Source organism: Phodopus roborovskii, unplaced genomic scaffold (assembly GCF_943737965.1).
Source record: "Phodopus roborovskii unplaced genomic scaffold, PHOROB, whole genome shotgun sequence".
NCBI classification, from domain to species: Eukaryota; Metazoa; Chordata; class Mammalia; order Rodentia; family Cricetidae; genus Phodopus; species Phodopus roborovskii.
The window spans coordinates 44,211,872-44,234,786 of record NW_026126418.1 but is presented as its reverse complement, the minus strand read 5'-3'; the positions used below and the strand labels follow the sequence as shown (position 1 = coordinate 44,234,786).

Sequence of the window (22,915 nt, the reverse complement as noted above, 5' to 3'; positions counted from 1 at the left end):
TACAGGCTGGTTTCACTGGCAGAACTTGTAACAAACTTAGAGAAGTGAAGAACAAAGATGAAGGGGAAGGAAAGACCAGGAGAAACACACTTGACCATGTCTAAGTCCTCTTGGGAAAGCAACATCCCAAACATTCACTGCCCCGGATCAAAGAAGGTCAGTAGAAAAACAAACCGTTTTCTTGGTTACAAAACTAAGGTAATTTCCAGGACAGGCATGCTACCACTAACTATAATCCCAGTACCTGGTTGGTGGAAACAGGAGGATTGCAAGGTTGAGACCAGCCTCGGCTACAGAGTAAGACTTTATCTCGAAGCAAAAACAGAAACAAAGCCAAAAGATTGTTTTCACCTGCATGTGTTTCCCATACCCCATGACTTCTTACAATTCTGCTGCAGGACTTTCCAACTCCGTGGCTTCCCTAACCGTCGGCCACCCCATGATCCTCATCCAAAAAGTGTTACAGCAGTCAAGAGATGGGAAACATTTCTTATGCACTACAAAAATTATGCTTCCACAGCTTCTACAAATCCATCATGATAAGTCACCATGTTAAACCTTCAATCTCAGTACTCAGTATCTGCTGAACAGAGATGATTTACTTACTGTCCATTATTTAGTTTTTCTCTGATTGTAGAAAAATCCATAGGCTTCTTAATGACTTTCTTATAGCCAGGTACAAGTTTCAAGTTTACAGGAAGTAGAAAAGGCCAGGCATCCTCATGAGTTTCCATTTCAGTCAGGATCACACTAAAGCAAACATGTTTGAAATTGTTAACTATAGACTGTGATTCCCCTAACTGAATATAAATAAATTTAAAAAAAAAAAAAAAAAAAAAAAAGAGTACCTGCAAAGAGCCAGGTCCTTGGAGTCATCTTTCTTGGGCTTCTTAACAGAAGTAGCACTTTCTATTTTTGACAAGTTGATGGAAAGGTTTTCCTCCATTTTCCTTTTTTTGAGATCCTTGCTTCCTCTTTTTAATGAGCTGCTTGTGGAGGCGGAGTCTTCATCTTCAGTGTCCCCAGCAACATTCCCTTTCCGGCTTTTCTTAGACTCATTTGTCTTTTTTCCTTTGACATGAATTTTTTTTATTTTTATAGTCTGACCACTTGCCTTTAATTAAAAACAAAACAAAACAAAAAAACAGTAGATGGGGTATAAGAAAACAACTGTTTATAAGCTTTCTATTATGTTAAATCACAAGTGTTTGACAGGACCAACAAGAAATACCAACTCTGCTGCTTTACAAGATTGGTAATTCTATTCTTTTACAGAGATTTGGGGATTTCATCTCCTATAATATGAGTGACACCTAGTAAAGCATGGGGAAAAACTATTTGAAAAATTCTTAAAACTGGAGATGCAGATCCACCAGTGTAGACCTGACTTGCCAGTGTTCCTGCAGTGGAGGCTGTGAAGCAAGTGAGGTACACAGGTTCTTTCAGAGCCCTGCACAACTTGGAACAAACAAGTCTGTAAAGAAAACCATGCAGGTGACTAACAATAACGCTAAAGAAGAAATAGAAAGCGAAAACAAACAGGAAAATGAGCTCAAGAAGCACCAGGTGGAAAATCAGATTGTAAAGTGATCAAAGCTACTAAAAATCAATTATTTTTTAGATAAATAATAAAATGTGTCTGTGATGAGAAGAGTTTTACAAGTTGTGGTTTAAAGCACAGACAAAGACGAGGAGAAAAGTGTCTCTTTTTGAGAACAGCAAAGTAAAATAAAATGTATCTTAAATGAAGGTGTTGCTTTATTTACTAAATAAGTAATGTTGAGTTAAATCTCTAAGTGGTTTGTTTTCTCTTCTGTAAAAGCAGTCACATATCTACTAAGGTTATTCCACACTACACATCCAACCACAGACTACAGCGAGATCCTGGGCCCTGCATTCAGAAATAGGGAATAGTTTCTTTTGAGGATTGAAAGTTAAGCTACATATAATATGTCATAAAAGATACTTGTAATGTACTAGAAATGTACAGTTTTTGCTTTGCCAATGCAAAGAGACTTACAATGTCTTTCAGAACACTCACTCTCTTGCCCAGAAATCCCACATTGCAGAATGATATGACCACTCTGACAATAACTCAGCCAAATGCAAACATTTTTTAAAAATTATTTTAAAGTAATTTCATTGAGGATAAAATTACCTTGACCAATAATATTATTAGAAGGTACTTAAAGAGTTAAAATTGGTTCTGTTAACAGGTTGTGAGAAAAGTTAAAAAGTTATTTTAATCCAATTCACTAAAATGAAAAAAAAATGCAAATGCAACACTTTCCTACAGCTTACTGAAGAATTAATACTGTCATTAACTGAAATAATTTAATGTTTAATTTAGTCTTTTCCCCTTTTAGTTTCCTTTTGAGTGTTCTTAATACACTGAACTTAAACAATCAGATGTCCCCTTAGAAAAGAAAAGCACTTACAATAAAGCGATTCACTTAGTGATGACCAAGTGAGATAACTGTGTTATTTTAAAACATTCCAAACTGGGAGTAGTGGCTTGAACCTATGGCTTTAGTACTTAGGAGGCTGATGCAGGAGGACTGCCTTGAGCCTCGGGCCAATCTGGGCTACTAAGTGAATTCCAGGTCTGCTTGGTCTATAGACTTAGCCCCTACTTCAAAGAGTAAATAAAAATAAGAAATAACAGTTCATGAATGATGAGTGAATATCTCTAGTTTTTGTTTGAACTCATAGATCACCTGGCACCATTTTCTTTCTGACTTAGGATCATTTTCTAGCAAATTATCCTTTGCACCAAGAAAATAGACAATGAAATGGCAAAAAAGAACAACGATGCGGGTTCCTCACTGAATGCTGCCTCAGTTGCCTGATACTGCATATACACAGACTCTGAAAGCCTTTTCTCAGTGGAATGAGAGTAGGATAAGCTAGAGTGAGGACGGAAGGGACAGGCAGGAAGTAAATCACCATGCGTGACTAATGGTTCAATTTGTGTTTTGAATGAAAAGGAAAGGAATTGTTCACAGACACAAACAAAGATAAAGGCACTGAAAAGAACAGAAGGTTGGAATAGCCAGAATAATGGGATAACTACAATAACCTACTGAGGGAGGCAAAGGACCTGACATAATGCATCATTCTAATGATGGGTGTGACTGACATGTTGAGTCGAAGGGAGGGAAACAGTGACTATAACTGAAGGACCTGGGAGGAACAGAGGAACATTGGAGTGACAGAAGGAGGAACCCGGAAAACAAAAATTTAGAACTGAGCCTATGAATAGGAGGTAGGTGCTGGCTAGCATTAGGTCAAGTACAAAGTTAGAAGCCTGTGAGATGTAAGGGATGCCTACTGAAGAGTCAGGTCTTCAATACACTCTGATCTCTACACACTTTTTAGTCCTTACCTTTTTAATTCTAGAGCTAAATTTCTTCCTTCCTATTTTATTTTATTGTGGTGTTAAGGACTGAACTTAGGGCTTGAAAATGACACAAAAGGACTGGATAGTTTGGCTATTTATGTAGCTTAGGGTGGCCCCAAGTTCATCATCTTCCTGTCAATAGTTCCAGAGTGCTGGGATTATGGGTGTGTCATCACACCCAAGTCATTTCTTCTTAATTTATTATCTTTCTCTCTTCTCTTTCCTGTCTCTGTCTCTCTCTTTCAGTTTTTCTAAGACAAAGTTTCCCTCTGTAACTTTGAAGACTGGAACTCACTCTGTAGACCAGGCTGGCCTCGAACTCACAGAGATCCTCCTGCCTCTGCCTCCTGAATACTGGGATTAAAGGCATGTGCCACCACTGCCTGGCCTATTTACTCCTCTTAAAATTTGCTTCACAGGTTTCTACTTTAAATATGATTGGAAAAGTGACTAAAAATACAGGTGTTCATTATCACTTAAGTTAGGCATTCTTTTGCAAGCCACATATAAAAGAGAACCAAACACAGTTCTTACGAAAACTGGCCCACAAGATAAGAGAATCACTCACAATATCTGGAAGGAAGAAACAACTCAGATGTTTATCAACTGATGGCTGAATAAGCAAAATGTACTGTCTATGTAAGAGAGTTTTATTTGACTATAAAAAGTACAGAAATATGCTAGAACATGAACTTTCAAAGTATTTTGTGTCAGAAAAGAAGTTAGATACATTGTATATATGTAAAAAGGCTTTTGATATTATGAAAATGTTCTGGAATTAAATAGTGATGATGTTGCACAATTTTGTGACTGCATTAACAATGGACTGTTAAAAAAGATGAATTTTATAAACTGCAATTTAAATCTTTAAACAAAACAAGCCACAAAATTCAGTTTCCCACCATTCTTACCTTAGCGATGCAAGCAGGACAAAACCAGTCCCCATCTGGAATAGTTGTAATCTTGGGCCGATGGCAGTAGGTGTGGCAGCCTTTGTCACAACCGTCACAGAGTAGAAGCAGTTCCTCATTATCTCCCTTTCGACAGATTTGGCAGTACTACAAATACATGAAAACCACTTAAAGTCAATCTTCTGCTATGGGTACTAGCTGTTGGAATGTTAACAAGCCATAATTCCTAGAGTATATTAATAATGAGCATTCCACTTGGTAACAAATATATAATAGCCACACACATCTATGTATCTCTCATTACACAGATATGGACCACATGACGGGTGAGCCAATTCTTTTGGGGTAAATGCACATTTCAGATACACTGCATAGAACAAAGCTAGAGGTTGAATGCCTTCACACACTTCAGAAGCATGTACACATCAACATATGAAGTCATCAACATGACATCAGAGCACATGAAGCAATGAATAGCTTTAATACATGGGACTTTTAATGTTTCATCTTTTGCTTATCTTATTGTCCTTATGATATTCTGAGAAAGAAATAAGAGTTAGAATATTTTAATATGGAAATTCAGAAACTTGTCTTAGTGTAATTATTATATTAATAAGATATTCCTAAATTGTACATTATCCATCCACAATTTATGATTGACTTAAATATGTCCAAAATAGGAAACTCTGAAAATGAACCCAAGTCAATTTTCTTCCACAAATAAAGAAAATTCATCTTACAAATTATCTCCAAGGAAAACAGTAACTTAAAAAGTTTATAATCATGATTTATTTTCCATGACTAAAAATTTCTTCTTTATTGAAAAATGTATAATATCATTAATTATTTCAAGTATGAAGAGAGAAAGTATTTCCCTGTATGGACATGGTTAGTATAACAAGTTTCAGAAAGAGAAGAGGAAAAGTTGCACAGCATCCAAGGTGGCTGTGAGAACAGCGTGTACTAACTTCATCTGAATTCAGGGCACAGTCCAGTCACAATAAAAAATACCCTCTAATCACTGTTTCAAAAGTGACAATAATTACATGGAAATTCACTCACAGTAAAGTTAGGTATGTATAATCTTAAAAAAGAATGGTTCAACAATTCAAAAGTTCTTCATTTAACTTCAGTACAATAAATGCTAGTCTAGGAAACTCTAAAACCATCTTATATAACTTTATATACCAAGGTAGTTTAAAAATGTAATCCAAGTTGGAGATAGATACTATTCAAAGGAACAGATAAGATACTTATCTATTAAATACATCAGACATATGTAATATTAAAATTGTCATTATGTAAATGTAAAAGCAATAGAGTTTAATAACCCCATATAACTCCACCTTTAAAAACTATTGTAAAAACATTTATTCACAAACAACCTGTGCAAGGTTATATTTAACATAATTTTCTCTTTATTGGAAAAACACTAGAAATACTACAAAGTTATTTGACACTTCATTTCCAATTTAAAATAAATATTTTCTTATCTTTTTAGAGAAAAGGTGAGAAATATCAAATTTTTAGTACTTTTGAAAAAAATCAGAATAAAAGCTCACAATTATTAGATGAGAGCATGTACATTAATGTTGACTTTAAACTCCTTTACTACAAAAGCAAGAATATTTACGCAGAGAATTACCTGAAAGCAAACTGGCAGATTCCCCTTTCCTTCCTTATAAAGCTTGCTATTTGGCTAACATGGCATTTTTAAAGCTACTGAGCACTTTAACATTTTATTTGGATTTATTATGAGGTTTATTAAGGGTAAGTTACAAAATAAGTCTTAAACTATGAGTATCAAGTCATGTCACTATCACCGCCATCACCGCCACCACCATCACCACCACTGCCTCTGCCTCTGCCTCCACCACCACTATTCCCATGCTGAGAAAGGAACCCACAAGCATTATGCTTGCTAGGCAAGTGGTCCACTGTTGAGCTATGTGCTCGGCTACAAATAATGTGTTAGTAAATATTTTTAAAATGACTATTGTGTAGTGGTACCTGGCTACCATTTAGCTCCTGGGAGGCACAGGAGTTGAACTGTGAGTGTGAGGACAGCCTGGGCTACAAGCAAGTATACCAGTACAAAAACATGTTTTCCATGAAGTTTTTTTTTTTTGTTTTGTTTTGTTTTTTTTTTTAAAGACAGGGTTTCTTTGAGTTGGGTGGCTTACAATTCACAGAGATCCTCCTGCCTCTGCCTCCCAGGTGCTGAGATTAAAGGCATGTACCACCAATTCCTGGCCAGTTCAGAGGTTTCTTTGTTTAGGTTTATAGCAAAATGACCATTATTATGACTTTAGAGGATAAGAAAAATAACTATAAACTTTAATTAATATAAAACTATGATGTCATTATTTAATGCAGTCTAGATTCCAACAAATATATTTGCCTAAGGAAATTATTAAACTTGCTTTAATACTTTCAGGAGAATTATATTTTTTAATAATCTAAGAAATCTTAAGAAAATGCTCCCAAAAGAACTGCACAACACTCTCAGGCTTATAGCAAATTAATGAGTTGAAAAAAAGACTTAAGTTTGATCATTCTGTAAAAAGCTGCAGATTCTGATTCTACAGGCATCTTTAGGATGAAATGACAAAGCAGAAGACACGAAATGTATTTGTGTAAACTGCAGACAAGGCCTTCTTAAGCAGTATAAGCACCAGGGTAAACTGAAGAAAGGAGCTTAACTATGAGGATCTCTTCTTCATCTTTAGCTCTTCATGAAAACAAAACTTGAACTTTAAAGCTGCTCTTTAATTCAGAAGCAAATAGAAAAGTAATTCATAAGGGTCTATATACAAGGTACTTCCATGCATGGAGTACAAATAGGTAATAGAGCACTCTGTACATGATTTAAAACATGATTTAAAACCGTCTTTTTGAAAGTATGTGAACTATAGTTGTTATTTTAAATATGTGGCATTTTGATGCTCAAATGAATGCTTGCTATGCAATAACCACCTGCAGGTTTCCAAAGATGAAAAGTCAGTTTTAATTATCAGGAGAAAAACTAAAAGTTCTTATGGACAACCTTATCTGATACAAATACATAAGTCTAAAGTTTCTGTTTTGTATTTGGTATTCTGATTAGTGACAGAAAAGTAAAACAATTAAGGCATAATGGAACAGATAATGTCAGCATGTATAGTACTTACAGGAGTGAACAGCCTTTAAAATATTTCCATTAACAACCATTATGCTGATATAGTACAGGAGGCAACTTGTTATGACTATAAACAAGTATTCAAAGACAAAAACAAAAGTTGAGCAAAAAGAAGACAACATATTTGGCCGGTTGCTACAAAAAGTTCAAGATAAGGAAAAAGTATAGATTATATGGTATTTAAGAGTTAGCTAGACACACTCCCAAGTAGAGTATACATTATTGTAACAACATGGTAATACATAGTAAAGAAAGATCTGGTGGTTGGGAAAAAACAAGACAGAGGAAATCAGTCATAGTATTTCTGAAATAAAAGCACTTACAACTTTCATAATTGATTTTTCCCATGCTATTGATCTCTGTAACTGCTGGATGCACAGGGCTACCTGAGCAGCACTGCGAGCTTCCGCTAACGCCCTTCTCCAGACCCTGAGCCCTGGAGCAATATCCTCTTCAACTCTGCATTGAGATATAGAGAAACTGAGTAGGTCATGGCCACATTTATGGTCACTGAATGTGAAACAATCATCACACTGAAAGCCAAGCAATGACAAAAACATGTAACAGCCAATAAGTATAAAGTTTAAGCAACTAAATTTGATGTAGTGCACAGACTGTGGCTACGTGCCTTGAAGCTTAGTCACAACCAGATAAATGTAAGATCACTTTGCAGGATTATCAATGCACATAACAAAACAAACAACCAAACCAAACAAAACAAAAACAAAAAAAGAAGAAGTTTTACAAAGCACCATGCAATAGCATGATCCACATGGATCACAGACATACAAGAAGATACATAGATAACAGGCAATAGAAAATAGGCTCCAATTAGCAAAGAAGCACAATAATTTGTCAAGTTAATCTCAATAACCTACCCGTCACCATCACCACTAATGGATGGTGCAGGAGCAGGGACAGTAACTGTGCCCACATTATCCAGTTTGATCTGAATGGTGGTACTTAAGGGGCTCTTCAGATACCTTCTCTCAATGTTCCGCTCCAAATCAGCCAGCCTGGTTACAGCTATATCTAGGGGGTTGTCACTCTTCCGTGACAGTGCATGTGCACTGTTTTCTTCTTCACCAGTGAGTTCTCCATCATGCTCCTGGTACAGCTTAGTAAATGACTTATGTTCAAAATATACCAAGTCCTCCCTTTCTGACGCAGGCTCTGGACACATCCAACCCTATACATCAAGAGAATAATGTCATTACAGTTTCTTCCAAAAAACGTTAGATTGGTGAGTTACCTTTACTCTGTGACCACCAGCAGATCTTAAGTATATTTACTATAAGGTTTTACCTTGCACTTCCTAATTCTAGTAAAACAAGAGTGAAAAACGGAAAAGCAGTTGGTAAGAAAGTGTGTGAAAAATAACACTGATTCCATAAGCAGCAAAATTCAGCAAACGACTATAAAGGTTAGACTAACAGGCTCGTTGTTGCTATACATGGATGGAAAGGGAATGTCTTGGTGGCCTGTGAACTGTGCTCTTGATTTCTATCCTTATGCCTTCCACTGCTCCCCCATGCAAGTGCTCATACCCAGTACTTTCCATTTGGCTGCAAAACTCAGCATGTGCTATTATCCTTGCCCATGAAATGCTTTCCTGTTTTCGCCTACAAAGTCATCCTTTCATCTCACAGTGCTCATGCCATGATAGCATTTCCTGAAGTAACTCTTCCCCTGAACTCCTTAGGAGGCTAAGTCGTCCTGCTATAGGCTTTCCTAGGATCCTAAAATGCTCCCTAGCCTTGCCACAGTTGTACTTTTACAACAGCATGATGATTGGATTAACATTCTTCTCCCTCGAAATATCATGCTGGCCTTTACTCATTTATTTCCAGCACAGTGAAGGTAAAATAATGGGCTCTTTCTTTCTCTGTCTCTTTCTCTCTCAATGAATAATTTTGTAACCAAGCTTGTTCACAGTGATCTTTGTCCACAAACCAAAGTTTGGCCTGTTTTAAACAAGTTCTCAATCTTTGACATTCAAGGACCTCAATCTACCATCATTCTCACATTCTATTCAGACATCAATGCTGCGTTCAGGTTGCATGACTTGCTCCTCTCTAAACACGGCAAGTTTCAGTCCCTGGTCCTATGCTCATCTTCTTAGTGTACTATTTATTTGGTTCCTATCAGTCAAAACATCACTCATTTTCTTCCAACAGAATATGTCTCAACTCTACATAGTTTGGACAGTTCTCCTAAATACCCATCAGTCTACTTTTTAAAATTCAGACACTAAACTGTATTTCTTTATTGTTAGTCACTAGATTCTTCACCCATGTGCCCACATATTATTAAGCAAACTTTCTGGGAATTAGATGCATATGTTATCCAATTTCTAGTGTCTATTGTTGGATTTTTAAAAAGCTACTGAGCAAAGCATATTAAGTATGAAAAGGAATTCTTTCCTAATTAAATCTCTCTAGAAATTATTATTTTTATTCCTTTATCTCAACAGAATATTTGTATCTAGAAAGGAAGCACAGGAAACCAGGCACAGTGCCACACGGAATGGATCGTGAGTTTGTGGGCTGCTAGCAAGCATGAGGATGTGGGTAAGGGATAAATACTTAGGGTACACATATAGGCCCAGTAACAACTTATATCAAAGAAATCTTCCCACATTCTAAAAAGGGAACCAAGCCAGCTAAATAGCAGAAACTTTGCAAACCAGATACTTTGATTTCTGCAAAGTATCCGTCAAGACAACAAAAAAAGAACTAAATTAGAATTAGGAAATCAAAAGCCAGATGGCTGCACTCTATCCAAAACATGTTACTTTAGGAAAGGTCCTTAGGGCTAGGGTCCAAAGGCTCTTCATTTGATTTGTTCTGTTAATACATGTATGAATGAATAATTTAGTTGGTTGCTATAAATCCATAATATTTAAAACTAGGAAGAAAACCATTTGGGTAACAGACAACGATAAAAAGTGGCTCTGTACGATGAAAAGTACACTCAAATAAAGCTAAAAATAATATAATAAACATAAATGCAAATTTTAGCTTTGCCATTTCAGTGATGAACCAGAAAAATGCATACGTGAAAGAGGTTCAGGAAGTTCTACCCTGGCTCGTACTTAGAACAGTCATGGGATGGTGTGGGTATTAAAGAGTGCCACCAGTTCAGACAGTGGCAATGGACACATATGGTTAGAGTAACGAAAGTAAAATCCCACAAAAACATGTGGACATCTTCATATATAATTGCAGATTCTGTATTTGAAAGAGGCCATAGACCTCCATGCTTTTCAGAAAACACGAAGAGTTTGGAAGCCATTTCATAGGGCTCATGGCTTAAGGGATTAGTCAGCTCACAAAAGAAAACACAGCCGAGAGGCACAGAGCTGTCCCTTGGGAGTGGCGAGTAACAGGACTTTAGTATACGCCCAATAACCAAGACTAGGGTCAGATTTTCCTACAATATACAAAGAAAACCGACATTACTAGCAATATTAAAAATGCAAATGAATATATCTAACAGATCAAAAGCACAACTTTAATGTGCTTTCATAATGGCAAGCTCCTCAGGCTAAAAGTATTTCTTTTTAAGAAAAAAATATGATTAAGTCTTCTGTAGGTAGTAAAACATTTTATCATTTTCTTACCACTTTTCCATCCCGTTAAGACAATTCAAGACTAATAAAATTATAATTCAGTTCTCAGAATAATACAGCACAATTTACAAGTAACTTAATGACAGGATGCTAAGGCACTCCACTCAAAAGCAAATTCCACTTATTTTAGCTACTGAGTACACTAGCAAGGGCACGGAAGCCAGCAATGCGGTGGGATCAAGACATCCAAGTGTGACTGTTTTGGGCCACACTCTATATAAACAATTGGCATATTTTCCCAACAGGTGGTCAGTTAGCACTGGCAAATTGGATGGAGTAAGTTGAAGGAAAATTAAAACCCTGTAAAGCAACAAGCAGTAACAAGTGACCAACAGACTCGGAGGACAAAATCAGAGTAGGGGAAGGGGATGCAGTGTGAGAAAGCATGCCAACTATTCAGTATAAAACCCTTCCACATTTCCTATAGGCTACAGTCTGTTAATTGGTCTTCGTGCTAAAGATAATGTGTCACCAAGACAATTTAAATTACACTCATTATTCTCAATTTAATGCATAAACCACGAGATCCAACAAACATCTTTAAAAAATTATGGCACTAAATGGAATAATTTTCATTTCTCCAGAAAATTAACTTGTGTGGAAGAGTTCCTTTGGTGAAGATGCCAGTAAATGAGGCATGTGGACAGTGCATGGGCTGGGGGAGGAAATACACAGTTTTATAGCACAATAGATTTAGGAAGTAATAAATTTTGTTTTCTAATGTTAGTAATTATATTTGTGGCAAAAAATGGATATTATATTAGCTCTGGAAAATGGTAGTTTTTAAGAGACCTTCAAAACTAATTATGAAGCAAAATTTAAGTTATTGGGCAGCACAGGATTATGCCATAATTTTCTTTCTGAATAAAATATAAATATCAAATGGAATGACATAAGACGCCCGGTTTTCTAACCCTCTGCAGGTTTCTCTGCTTAGTCAGCACCCAGCTTAACTACTTACCAGCCCAACTGCGCCACTTATCCTCTTTCCACGCCTACGTACCTTGTGTAGTACTTAAGACTCTCCTTCTGCCTCTCCAGCAGAAATCAGTTCTGAACTTTGCCTGTGACATATCACACCCACCAGGTGTCTGCCTGCCGTTAGAACTACATCTTATTGTGTCTGAATGTCCTTCCAATTTAGACTATACAAAGTCAAAGTCTGACATACAATAGTTACAAGGGGGGGGGGGTTCTTGATCTTCCATGAAACACTAAGATTTATATGAGAAAACTGTACTTATCATGGTGAAAACAAAAATTGATTTCTGTGAATACCATTAGGGAAGCAGCAAGATGTAAAAAACACACAGGCTACCCAGTCAAATAGGCTTGGCTTGTACACATTCCTTGTCACTTAAATGATGACTGCTAGGTTGTTTATATTGAGCCTGTTTCCTTACCTGTAAAACAGGAGAGATTAACTCTGGGCTGCTTTGAGAATTAAATGAAACAGTGTGAAAACATTTAGTACAATAATTAGGTTATACAAAGCATATAATACAAATTACCTTCCATTACCCTAAAAACAGATTTTATGCCAAGTCAGCTTTACCTTCACTTGCAAACTTGCTGATGCTACCCTCCTTTCCAGGTCCTCTACTTGCTGGAGAATGTTCAGATCCAGTTCCATAGCTTGCTCCTCTACCGACCAGTTTTCCACGATATCTCGGGTTACCTGATTTTCCTCATTTTCACTCAATTCAATAATAGCAACTATATTTGGAAAGAAAGCAGTTTTTATATCTGTTTCATTTCTAACCACTACCCCATGATGATTTTTTTTTCCCCTAAATGAGAAAAGTGCTAGGGACACTACGTTCATCAAATTTCTTAACATATATAAATGTTCAAGCACACGCAGACAGTTCATTGCTGAATAAGAAATCATCTAAGACACACAAAACTATATTGTATAGGTACAAAGAGTGATTGAAAGTAATGCAATTTGAGAAAAGCAACTAGTCACTGTTGAGCAACACTTAAAATAATTTGTGTGTGTGTGTGTGTGTGTGTGTGTGTGTGTGTGTGTGTGTGTGTGTGTGTGTTGGAGAGATGGCTCAGTGAACAAAAGCATGTACTGTTCATCCAGGACTCCAGCTTGATTCCCAGCACACACATTACATGGCTCACAATCACCTATAACTCAAGCTCCAGGGGATCTAATACCTTTCACCTTTGCATAGATATCTACAATTAAAAATAATAAGAATTTGAAAATAAATAAAAGTAATGAAGAATTAATACAATAAAAATGTTATAGGTTAAAAGACGAATTTTCAGGGCTAGAGAAATGGCTAACTGGCTGCTTTTTCAGGGGACCTGGATTCAATTTCCAGCATCACACTGTAACTCCAGTTTCAGGGGATTTGAAACCCTCACACAGGCAAGTGTGCACATAAAACAAACAACCCAATAAATACAAATAAAAAGAATGAGAGTTAATTTTTTTTTAATAATAATAAAATAAAGAACAGAAGTCTCTTGGGCACGTACCGTCCTTATTCTTGATACAGGCTTGAGTAATGTAATCCAAGTGCTTCTGTATTTGTTTTTGTAATGCCTTTTCCCTTATTCCTCTGAGATGCAGCACTTTGAGCAATGTTTTTAGGTCCTCTGGGTCAATAATTCTCCACCAACCAAACTGCATTTCTAAGTTAGGACAAGTTATATACATAGTTTACATTGTATTGAGTCAGAAATAATGGAACACAGCAAATCTCAAGATTTGTTAGCCACACAAAAATCCATCAAGATACCTTTACAAAAGAGAAATTGTCACAATGAGATATGGTAAGTGACTGCAAGCCACCGCTTTCTACCTACCTTCTGGGATAGGTTTCGGACTAGGGAAATCTGCTGGTTTTGCTACTTCAATAGCTGTTGGCTGAGCTGTGGAGGCCTTTTCTAGTGGAGGGACTGGAGATTCACTTTTACTTGAAGCAACACTGGAGGCCAAGAATGAACTACCATTTCCTTCTGGCAGTCCCAACCCTGAGCCCAGACAGGGCAAAGGTGATGTAAATGGGACATTGGAAGTGAGTACACCAGCAGGCCACCCACAGAACTGAAGTCCCATCATAGACACGCCACTTTTCACCTGCAAAACAAAACATGTTAAACTCAGATTACAGCTCAGAGAGTAAAGACTCCAGAGTTCAGTCCCTAGACTCCAATGCTGGAAGGGAAGTAGCAGAATAGCTCCTGCAACCTGCCCTCTGATCTTCAGTTACTTAATGTGATTTTAAAAAATGTCCACAAAACACAAACAAAATATCCATTATCTAAGGAGTTGGGGGAATGTTTAGAAACTGAAACTATGTTTCAAGTTCTAAAACAATGCCTATTTACCAGGAAAAAACCAAATACATTAGGCACAATGTTAACTTTCATGCTATTAGTCCCCAAGAGTAATTACATTTACTTACACTGCAACTGCAACAATCTGAAACTTAGGGCCAATTTAGACAGAGGTTAGATGTTAGCAGTGCTAATGAATTTGGTGACAGACATTCTGACTGCTTTGGTTTTCAGACTGTGTTAGGACACTTCAACTCTGAAGTGAAGATCTCTAGTACAGTCACAATGTGTTTTATTAGCACTACTCACCTGAAGAGGAGATAATGCAAATGGATTCAATCCAGCAGGGCTCTGAACAGAAGTTGATCCAAGGAGCGGAGCGGGAGCAGGTGAAGGCGACTTAGAAGGTGGCTGAGACGAAGGAGTTACTAAAGCGGCGGACATGTCAGCATGCGTCAGGGAGGTGTCATCACAAGGTGTTCTGGGCAAAAGGCTAAACCACTGTCTGTTCTTTTCAGTCAGTGTTTTCAGCAACTGGTCGTTGGGGAGAGGGCTATACATCTTCCCACAGCTACCTGGGGCGGTGCTAAACAGACCAGTGTCTGTCTTTTCCATGCTGCTCTGTGCTGCTGCCAAGGGAAGGCTCCCCAGTGAATGCTTCCCGCCATTCTGATGAGACAATGTGCATCCATTTGTACTAACATTCCCTTTTGGGGGGGTCATAACATCGGAGTCAGGAGGCATTTTAGCTACTTCCAAAAGCTTGCTTAACTTGGAGAAAGAGCCAGGTTTCTGAAGAAAAAGATTTGTGTTATCTTTTTCTTTAAGGTCGTCCTTTTGCTCACAATGGTCTGGAACTGAACAGTTTAAGGTGTCCGTAGGCGTCTCAAAAACTTCTTCTTTGACCTGGAGATTTTCTGCCTTTTTAAGCTTTTCTTTTTCCTTTGCAATCTCTTCTAGGCCTACAAGAGTGAAAGATGCAGAGTAAGCGCATCCTGCCACTCCTCCATCTTTACTTCTGCTCAAGACTAATCATGTTTAATACGTGTAACCTCCTCTCAGGAGTTACACTACCCACACATACACTACGTAGCTTCTGGCATTCACCATTTTTTCCATGTATTTATTTCCCACCTGCGTAGCTCCTTTGGAGACATATCTGTTCACAACCTTTGTGCCTGTGTTTTGGTTTGTGTATACAACTTATGGCTTAGAATACCTTGTAAATAGGATCCTGTACACTCTTCTGCAACATAGGATAAAATCCCAATGCCTTACTAAGGCCTCAGCACTCTACAAGATCTAACAAACCCCCTATTATCTCTGCACTCTTGGCCCTGGAAAACACTGTTCCTATCCTCCCCACCCCCCCCCCCCCCCGCCTTCTGCTTGTCAAATGTATGAGGACTTTTCTTCAGGGCCTCTGTGCTTGCTTGCTGTTCTCCTGCAGGATAGCACTCTGTTTATTGTTTCTTAGTCTTCATGTCTCAGGTTAAATATCATTTTCTCAAAGCGTCATCTCTGACCATCCTAAGTGTAATCAGTTTCTTCCCACTCGTCTTGGAATGTCATTCTATATTATTTCCTTTATAGAGTTCACCACTGAACACAGAAATATTTTTAATCCTCTCACTTATATGGTAATGAAATTCCAGCTAACAAGCTCTCCTTAACATGGTGGCTGCTGTAAAATAAAGGACGCCGTTAAAGCTGGAGATAGACAGTAACAGAACCCTAGTGTGGCATGCACAAGGCCCATGGCTTCAGTGGTGGAAGGATGCATTTGATTTTCCCTGAAGCTCTACTCTGAGAGCTTACCATGGCAAAACACATCACTGAACCTCATTTCGACCATACACATGATACTCAGTATACCGCATCTAGACAATTCTAGATTAACATTTGAAAGCTCTCACACCCTTCTCTTGAATTAACCCCCAATTAGAATTAATACTATATATCACATTAATTCTCCTGAGGAAGTTAGACACCAGGACTAATTTGTCAAATAACTATAAGCAGCTTATTCGCCCGAGTCTTTGCTGGACCTTCAAATCCCAGGGTCTAATAGTCACAGGAGTCACCCCGAGGATGTGTCTGGAAAGGCAGTCTCCTCCAAAGAGACTGATCACAATTCTGCTTTTTCCCTCTCTCTGTTTTTAAAAGATGCTGAGAGCTCACATAAAGTTTTCCTTTAGGAATAGTGTTTCTAAGCTGGGTGTTGGTGGCACACACCTTTAATCCCAGCACTCAGGAGGCAGAGGCAGGGGGAATCTCTGTGAATTTGAGGTCAAACTGGTATACAGAGATAATTCCAGGACAGGCTCCAAAGCTACACAGAGAAACCCTGTCCTGAAAAACCAAAAAAAGAATGGTGGTTCTATTCCTAAAACAAAAGCATAAAACCAAATGCTTTCGTTACAATTTCTACTATCTTCATATAATTACCCAAATCTCTCCCTGTTGCAGTAGTAAATTTTTCTATAGGAAAACAGACCCTTCTCCTTCCTAAAAAGCTCCTGCTATGATATAGCCCAAGGTGATCTCAAACCCTCACCCTCGGATGTGATGGAATTACAGAAATGAGGCTAGTGCCTAGCTATAGTTTGTTCTTCGTATAAGCTTGTGCCTCTACAGAACCTACACATTGAGAAGACATGTGCTGAAAGAAGTTCTGGATTCTATGTACCATCTAGGGTCAAGAGCCATGTCCTGGGATTCACAAGTCCTGATACAACCTTTCCATCCTATTGGAATTCTGACATTTATGTAGAGGTCTTAGTTCCATTTGGACTTGAGTTTTGTGCACAATAGATATGGGTCTATTTGCAGTTTTCTACATGTCGACATCCAGTTATGCTGGCACCATTTGTCAACCACGCGGAACCTCATAGAAGTAACCTTGAACATACTGGCACAGGAGACCACTTACTAAATGCAACACCAGTAGCACAGACATTGAGAAGCTTCTGTAAAGCAAAGAACAAGGTCAACAAGACAAAACAGCAGTGTACAGAATGGGAAAAGATCTTCACCAACCCCTCATCTGACAGAGGACTGATCTCCAAAATATACAAAGAACTCAAGAAACTAGACATCAACAAACCAAATAATCCAGTTAAAAAATGGGGTTCAGATCTAAATAGAGAATCTCAAAATGGACGAAAGACACTTAAGGATCCTTAGTCATCAGGGAAATGCAAATCAAAACAATTCTGAGATACCATTTTACACCTGTCAGAATGGTCAAAATCAAAAACTCTGATGACAGCTTATGCTGAAGAGGATATGGAAAAAGGGGAACACTCCTCCACTGCTGGTGGGAGTGCAAACTTGTACAGCCACTTTGGAAATTAATATGGCAGCTTATTAGAAAATTGGGAATTGATCTACCTCATCAATACCACTTTTTAGCACATATCCAAAGGACACACAATCACACCACAAGGACATCTGTCCACTATGTTCATTGCAGTGTTATTCATAATAGTCAGAATCTGAAAACAACCTAGATACCAAAGAATGGATAAGAAAAATGTACATTTACATAATGCAGTACTACTCAGTAGTAAAAAAACAATGACATCTTGAAATTTGCAGGCACTAGAGTATGCCATCATGAATGAGGCAAGCCAGACCCAGAAAGACAAATATATGTACACACTCATAAGTGGATATTAGACTTAAAGCAAAGGACAACCAGCGTACAGGCCACAACACCAGAGAACCTAGATAACAAAGAGGACCCTAAGAGAGACATACATGGATCCACCTAGGAAGGAGAAAAGACAAGATCTACTGAGTAAATTGGGAGTGTGTTGGTGGTGGTGGTGGTGGTGGTGGTTAAAGGGGAAAGGGAAGGAGGGAAAAAGTGGGGAAAATGTATAGCTCAATTTAAAAAAATAATTAAAGAAAGGAATTCTGACATGCAGTAACACTCAGTTACAGAGTTCTGAAATGAAAGGCTAAGCTAAATATGCTTTACTCAACACAAAAGTTTAAGATTTATCATAGATTAAATGGAATGGGGTGTTTAAAGATAAAATATCAAAAATTAGTGGTGACAAGAAACAAGTTTGACGGGTTTAGGTGCTCACAAATTTCCAATGTGAACAAGACTTCAAACTGAAACAAAGATTTGAGAAGGATATCAGAGTTAATCTTCTGCCGTTCTGTCATGACTGTGCTTGCTGAAAGGGAGAGCATAAGAAACAGGTCTCAAAGTCTGACAGGGAGAAAAGACACCGTGCAGCAGAGTCACAAGGGGACACAGTGAGGACCACTGCCCACAGTGCAGAAGACCCACATGAGATGGGCAGCAGAAGAAAAGTCACAGGCATGAAAGAAGCATTCATCAGTGTAAGAGGATTTAACAGGATGAGAGTGGAGCATGCACAATGCCCAGTAAAAAAGGACAACTGATTATAAAAGGACACAGGACACAGCAGTAGCAATAAGCTTTTCAAAAATACAATATCCTGGTGGATGGTGGTGGGCCACACCTTTAATCCCAGCACTTGGGAGGCAAGTGAATGTCTGTGAGTTCGAGGCCAGCCTGGTCTACAGAGAGAGTGCCAGGACAGCCAGTGCTGTTACACAGAGAAATCATGTCTCAAAATATAAAACCAAACAAACAACAGCAACAACAGCAAATACAATATCCCACTTAGGAGACTAGTAGTTCTTACCTTCACCACTTTCCATGCCTTCTACAAAAATCCCTCCACACTGAGGAAGAACCCAGTATCTGCGTCGGTAACGATCTTGACCAAACATCATCGAGCGTAATGAGTGAGAAGCATCAAAGAGCTTTCGCCTGTACTGGCTCTGTTGCTGTTAAAAGGCCATCCATAGGATTACATCACAGACACTAAGTGCCTTAAAAGTTAACAAAGGTTCTCTGTTTACTGTGTCATTATACTGCACAGCAAAAGGACTAAATGTTACATACACAATACAATTCTAGTCACACTGATGACAAAAATTAAGGATAATTTCAAAACAAATGAGGATAATAAGAAAGATCTTAGATTCAAGCAAGAGCTTAAAAGGTAAGTTTTATTTTACCAGGATCTTCTTAAGGACATAAAAACATGATTGTATATGCCATCAAACACATTACTAAGCCAAAACAAATTGGTTGATTTCGGTGCGTTGCCAATACTTCTGCATATAGTTAACCACACCTGCATTTGCTTGGCTTTGTACACATGTTCTATGCCTTGTCAACACATGCCTAAATTCTGACATACAGCTAGGGACTGAACATTAATACAATAATATTAAGGAATACTGCTTAAAAACTAATTTTGCTGCCATGAATCTGAAGGAGAGTAAGAAGTGTCTAGGGAAAGCTTGGGGTTTAAAGAGAGGGAAAGAAGAAATGCTATAATTACATTATAATCTAAAAAACAAAACAACTTATTTTTTTTCTTGAAAAGACTCCTCTTAAATTTTATTAATGACACTGAAAGCAGAATATAAATTTTAATGATAAATACCTAAGTATATACAGTTTAATGTAAGTACAATAAATGCATTCACAAGTAAAAAAATGAAACATGAATATTTAAACTATTACTATAAACTCAGAAAATTTTTGAGTTGGCTAGTTTCAAGAGATTATATTTTACTGATACATTAATTCAAAGGTACAACTGAGGACTCTAGAACTCCTTCTTCACAGATTTGCATAAGTACAATGCCTTCAGAGGTTTCTAACCGTAGCATTGAGCTACGGTGAGGTTTAAGTGTGAAAGTGTTTCTAGAGTTCTTCTGTTTAATTACTTATAGAAAGTTGTCTGTTACTTAGAAGTAAGAAAAACAAATCCCGCAAACATAGATTTTAGAACACACATCAGAACATACTTACTTTGCTCAGTTTTTCAATCTGCTTTTCTAGCTCTTCAACACTTGCTGCCTGGTCACCTTCATCCTAGGTGCAACAAAACACAGGCTTATTCATCTGCTTGAAAGTTTCATTGTTTAATCATCAAATACTGCATGAGTGCAACACACACACACACACACACACACACACACACACGATTTTATATATAAAGTATATAGAGCAGTAGAAGAAGCATGGTGGTCTCTCCAGGGGGCTCTTGAGGATGTTTTGTTTCTCTTTTGTCAGTGCTGAGGGTTGAATTTCTGAATTTCAGTGCTGAGGCTTCATATATGCAACCTAAGGTTTTAACACCGAGCTGTACCCTCAGACCCACTTTTTAAGGGGAGTGCTTCAAGTGAGGGCCTTGTGCATGACACATGAACATTCAATCATTGAGCTACATCCTCAGCCCTTTAATTTTGGATATTCCCCTGATCAATTTTTTTTCTGACATTCCCATCCACAAAGCAGCACTTTTTCCTGAAGTCACAACTACTCGTTCATGTACATGAGAAAAGAGACTTATACCTAGTGAAGAGAAGTGAAGGGAGGAAAGACTTTCCTAGTTTTACCATCACGTATTAGTTACCCAAATCTTATCCACAGTCGGGGACAGCAGTATTCTGGGTTTTATATAAATTGTTTGAGCTAAAAGTAACATGAATTCTAACTTGATAAAATAAACCTCAAAAAGACAATAGGCTCCCAAACATTCAACTAGATACTTACATATTGATGTAAAGTGATCTTTTGATAAGCGGGGCAAATGAGAATTTACAAAGAAAGAATTACATTCCAATCAATAGATAATTGGAATAAGGTAACAAAGTAGCAATGCACCAGCCAAATCAACCAATCACCTTTCCACTTGTTTTGTTCTAGGGCCTGGCAAAAACAAGGCAAATTTCTACAACTGTGGAATACCGTGACCTACAAAATGTAATTTTTAAGATTTCTCTCAGGATGAGAAAGAAATAATAGTCTACTAAGTTTTAGTTAATGGAATTTTGATTCATCATAATTTGAGTTGGGTGGTGGTTGTGTTCATCTTTAATCCCTCACTTGGAATATAGAGGCAGGCAGACATCTGTGAGTTTGAGGCCACCCTGGTCTACAAGAGTGAGTTCTAGAGCACCCAAGGCTACACAGAGATAACCCTGTTTCAAAAGCAAAACAAACAAAAACAAAAAAAGAAGTGTACCAAAAGCCAGGGTGTGGTAGTGCACACCTTTAATTCCAGGACTTGGAAAGCAGAGGGAGACGGACCTCTCTGACTTTGAGGCCAGCCTGGTCTACAGAGCATGTTTCAGGACATCCAAGGCTACACAGAGAAACCCTGTCTGGAAAAACACCAAAACAGAAAACAAAACAGGCAAACAATAAAACAAAACCCCATAATTTTAAGTAATACACAAGAAATAGGAAGATCAGAGAGGGAGGTGCAAGAGAAAGGACGTACATAATAAACTGAAGACAGAAATTACCCTCACCACGGTTCTATACTGCTTCTTAATCCAACACCTTTGTGCTAAAGTTTAATGTTCAACACAACCGCGTGCACATCACCTAATGAGGGCACAGCTGAACTAAGGCTCAACACAAGACCAACAATTAGAGGGGTCGGTTGGAGGAGTAAGAGTGGAACAAAAGGGAATTGACTGAGACAAACTGTATAAGAGGGCCGAATCTTCTAATTGGAGGGATCACTTGGGCCTTAGTGGAAAAACTCCCAGTAATTAATCCTTCAAGGGCTATAACTATTGTCCTGACACACTAACTAGAATTAGAAGCCAAGGCTGTTCTTGGATATCATCAGTACTTTATTTAATTCACGTCTACCACGTCTTTATTATTATAAAGACTCCCTCAAATCATTTCAAGGGGGAAAAGACTTGTTTTTCCTTTAAAAAAATTATTCAATATGCATGCACGTGCACAACAATTAATGAGAAAAGAGGCCATAAATGTGAGAGCAAGAGGGGTATATTGGAGTTTTCAAGGGAAGAAAGGAAAGGGGGGAAAAGATAATATGGAAAAAATAATAGTGACATAAAAAATAAAAATAAATGGGACAGGAAAAAAAAAAAAAAAAACAAACTTTTTAAGACAAAGCTTTGCACTGCAGCATTGGCTGGCCTGGAACTCTCTTTGCAGACTAAGCCAGCCTTGAGCTCACAGACATGCTCTGCATCTTGGCCTCCAGGGTGCAGAGTATGAGCCACTCCTGCTGCAACTTATTTTGTAAAATGGGGCCTTGGTATGCATCCAGGACTAGCGGTGGCCTCCTTATTCCCCTCCTCTTAGTCTCCCAAGTGCTGCAATACAAGCATGTGCCACTCTGTCCAGCTAATGGAAACATAAGCTGGGTTTTTAAGACCCCAATATCTATTACTTTTATGAGTTTTATACCATTTTCTTGTGTCAATAAGAAGAAACACAGCTGTAATAAGATCAACATTCTAACTTTGATTACTCATACTGTAGCTATGTTAAATGACATAACCCTGAGAAACAGAATCTATACAGCTCTGAAGACGATTCCAAGGATGAAGACAGTCATGTGTCACTTATCAAGATGGAAACTTTCAGAGCAACACACTGTTAG

The 22,915-nt window shown here is 37.9% G+C and overlaps 1 protein-coding gene across 23 annotated transcripts in view; it reads right to left on the bottom strand.

Moving 5' to 3' along the window:
• Baz2b (bromodomain adjacent to zinc finger domain 2B) overlaps window positions 1-22,915 on the bottom strand; it is a 213,283-nt gene that overhangs the window by 303 nt on the left and 190,065 nt on the right. For 15 of the 23 annotated variants that reach the window (XM_051184605.1, XM_051184615.1, XM_051184609.1 and 12 more), the window contains 11 exons: window positions 20,293-20,355; window positions 19,109-19,253; window positions 14,730-15,382; window positions 13,947-14,220; window positions 13,617-13,772; window positions 12,676-12,836; window positions 8,368-8,678; window positions 7,813-7,948; window positions 4,312-4,458; window positions 849-1,114; window positions 607-750 (listed from right to left, as the gene is read on the bottom strand). In XM_051184605.1, the coding sequence (XP_051040562.1) occupies window positions 607-750; window positions 849-1,114; window positions 4,312-4,458; window positions 7,813-7,948; window positions 8,368-8,678; window positions 12,676-12,836; window positions 13,617-13,772; window positions 13,947-14,220; window positions 14,730-15,382; window positions 19,109-19,253; window positions 20,293-20,355 (2,456 nt within the window). Of the gene's footprint in view, window positions 1-606; window positions 751-848; window positions 1,115-4,311; window positions 4,850-7,812; window positions 7,949-8,367; window positions 8,679-12,675; window positions 12,837-13,616; window positions 13,773-13,946; window positions 14,221-14,729; window positions 15,383-19,108; window positions 19,254-20,292; window positions 20,356-22,915 lie in introns of those variants that run through there. The other 8 variants (XM_051184617.1, XM_051184621.1, XM_051184618.1 and 5 more) reach the window with 3 other exon arrangements.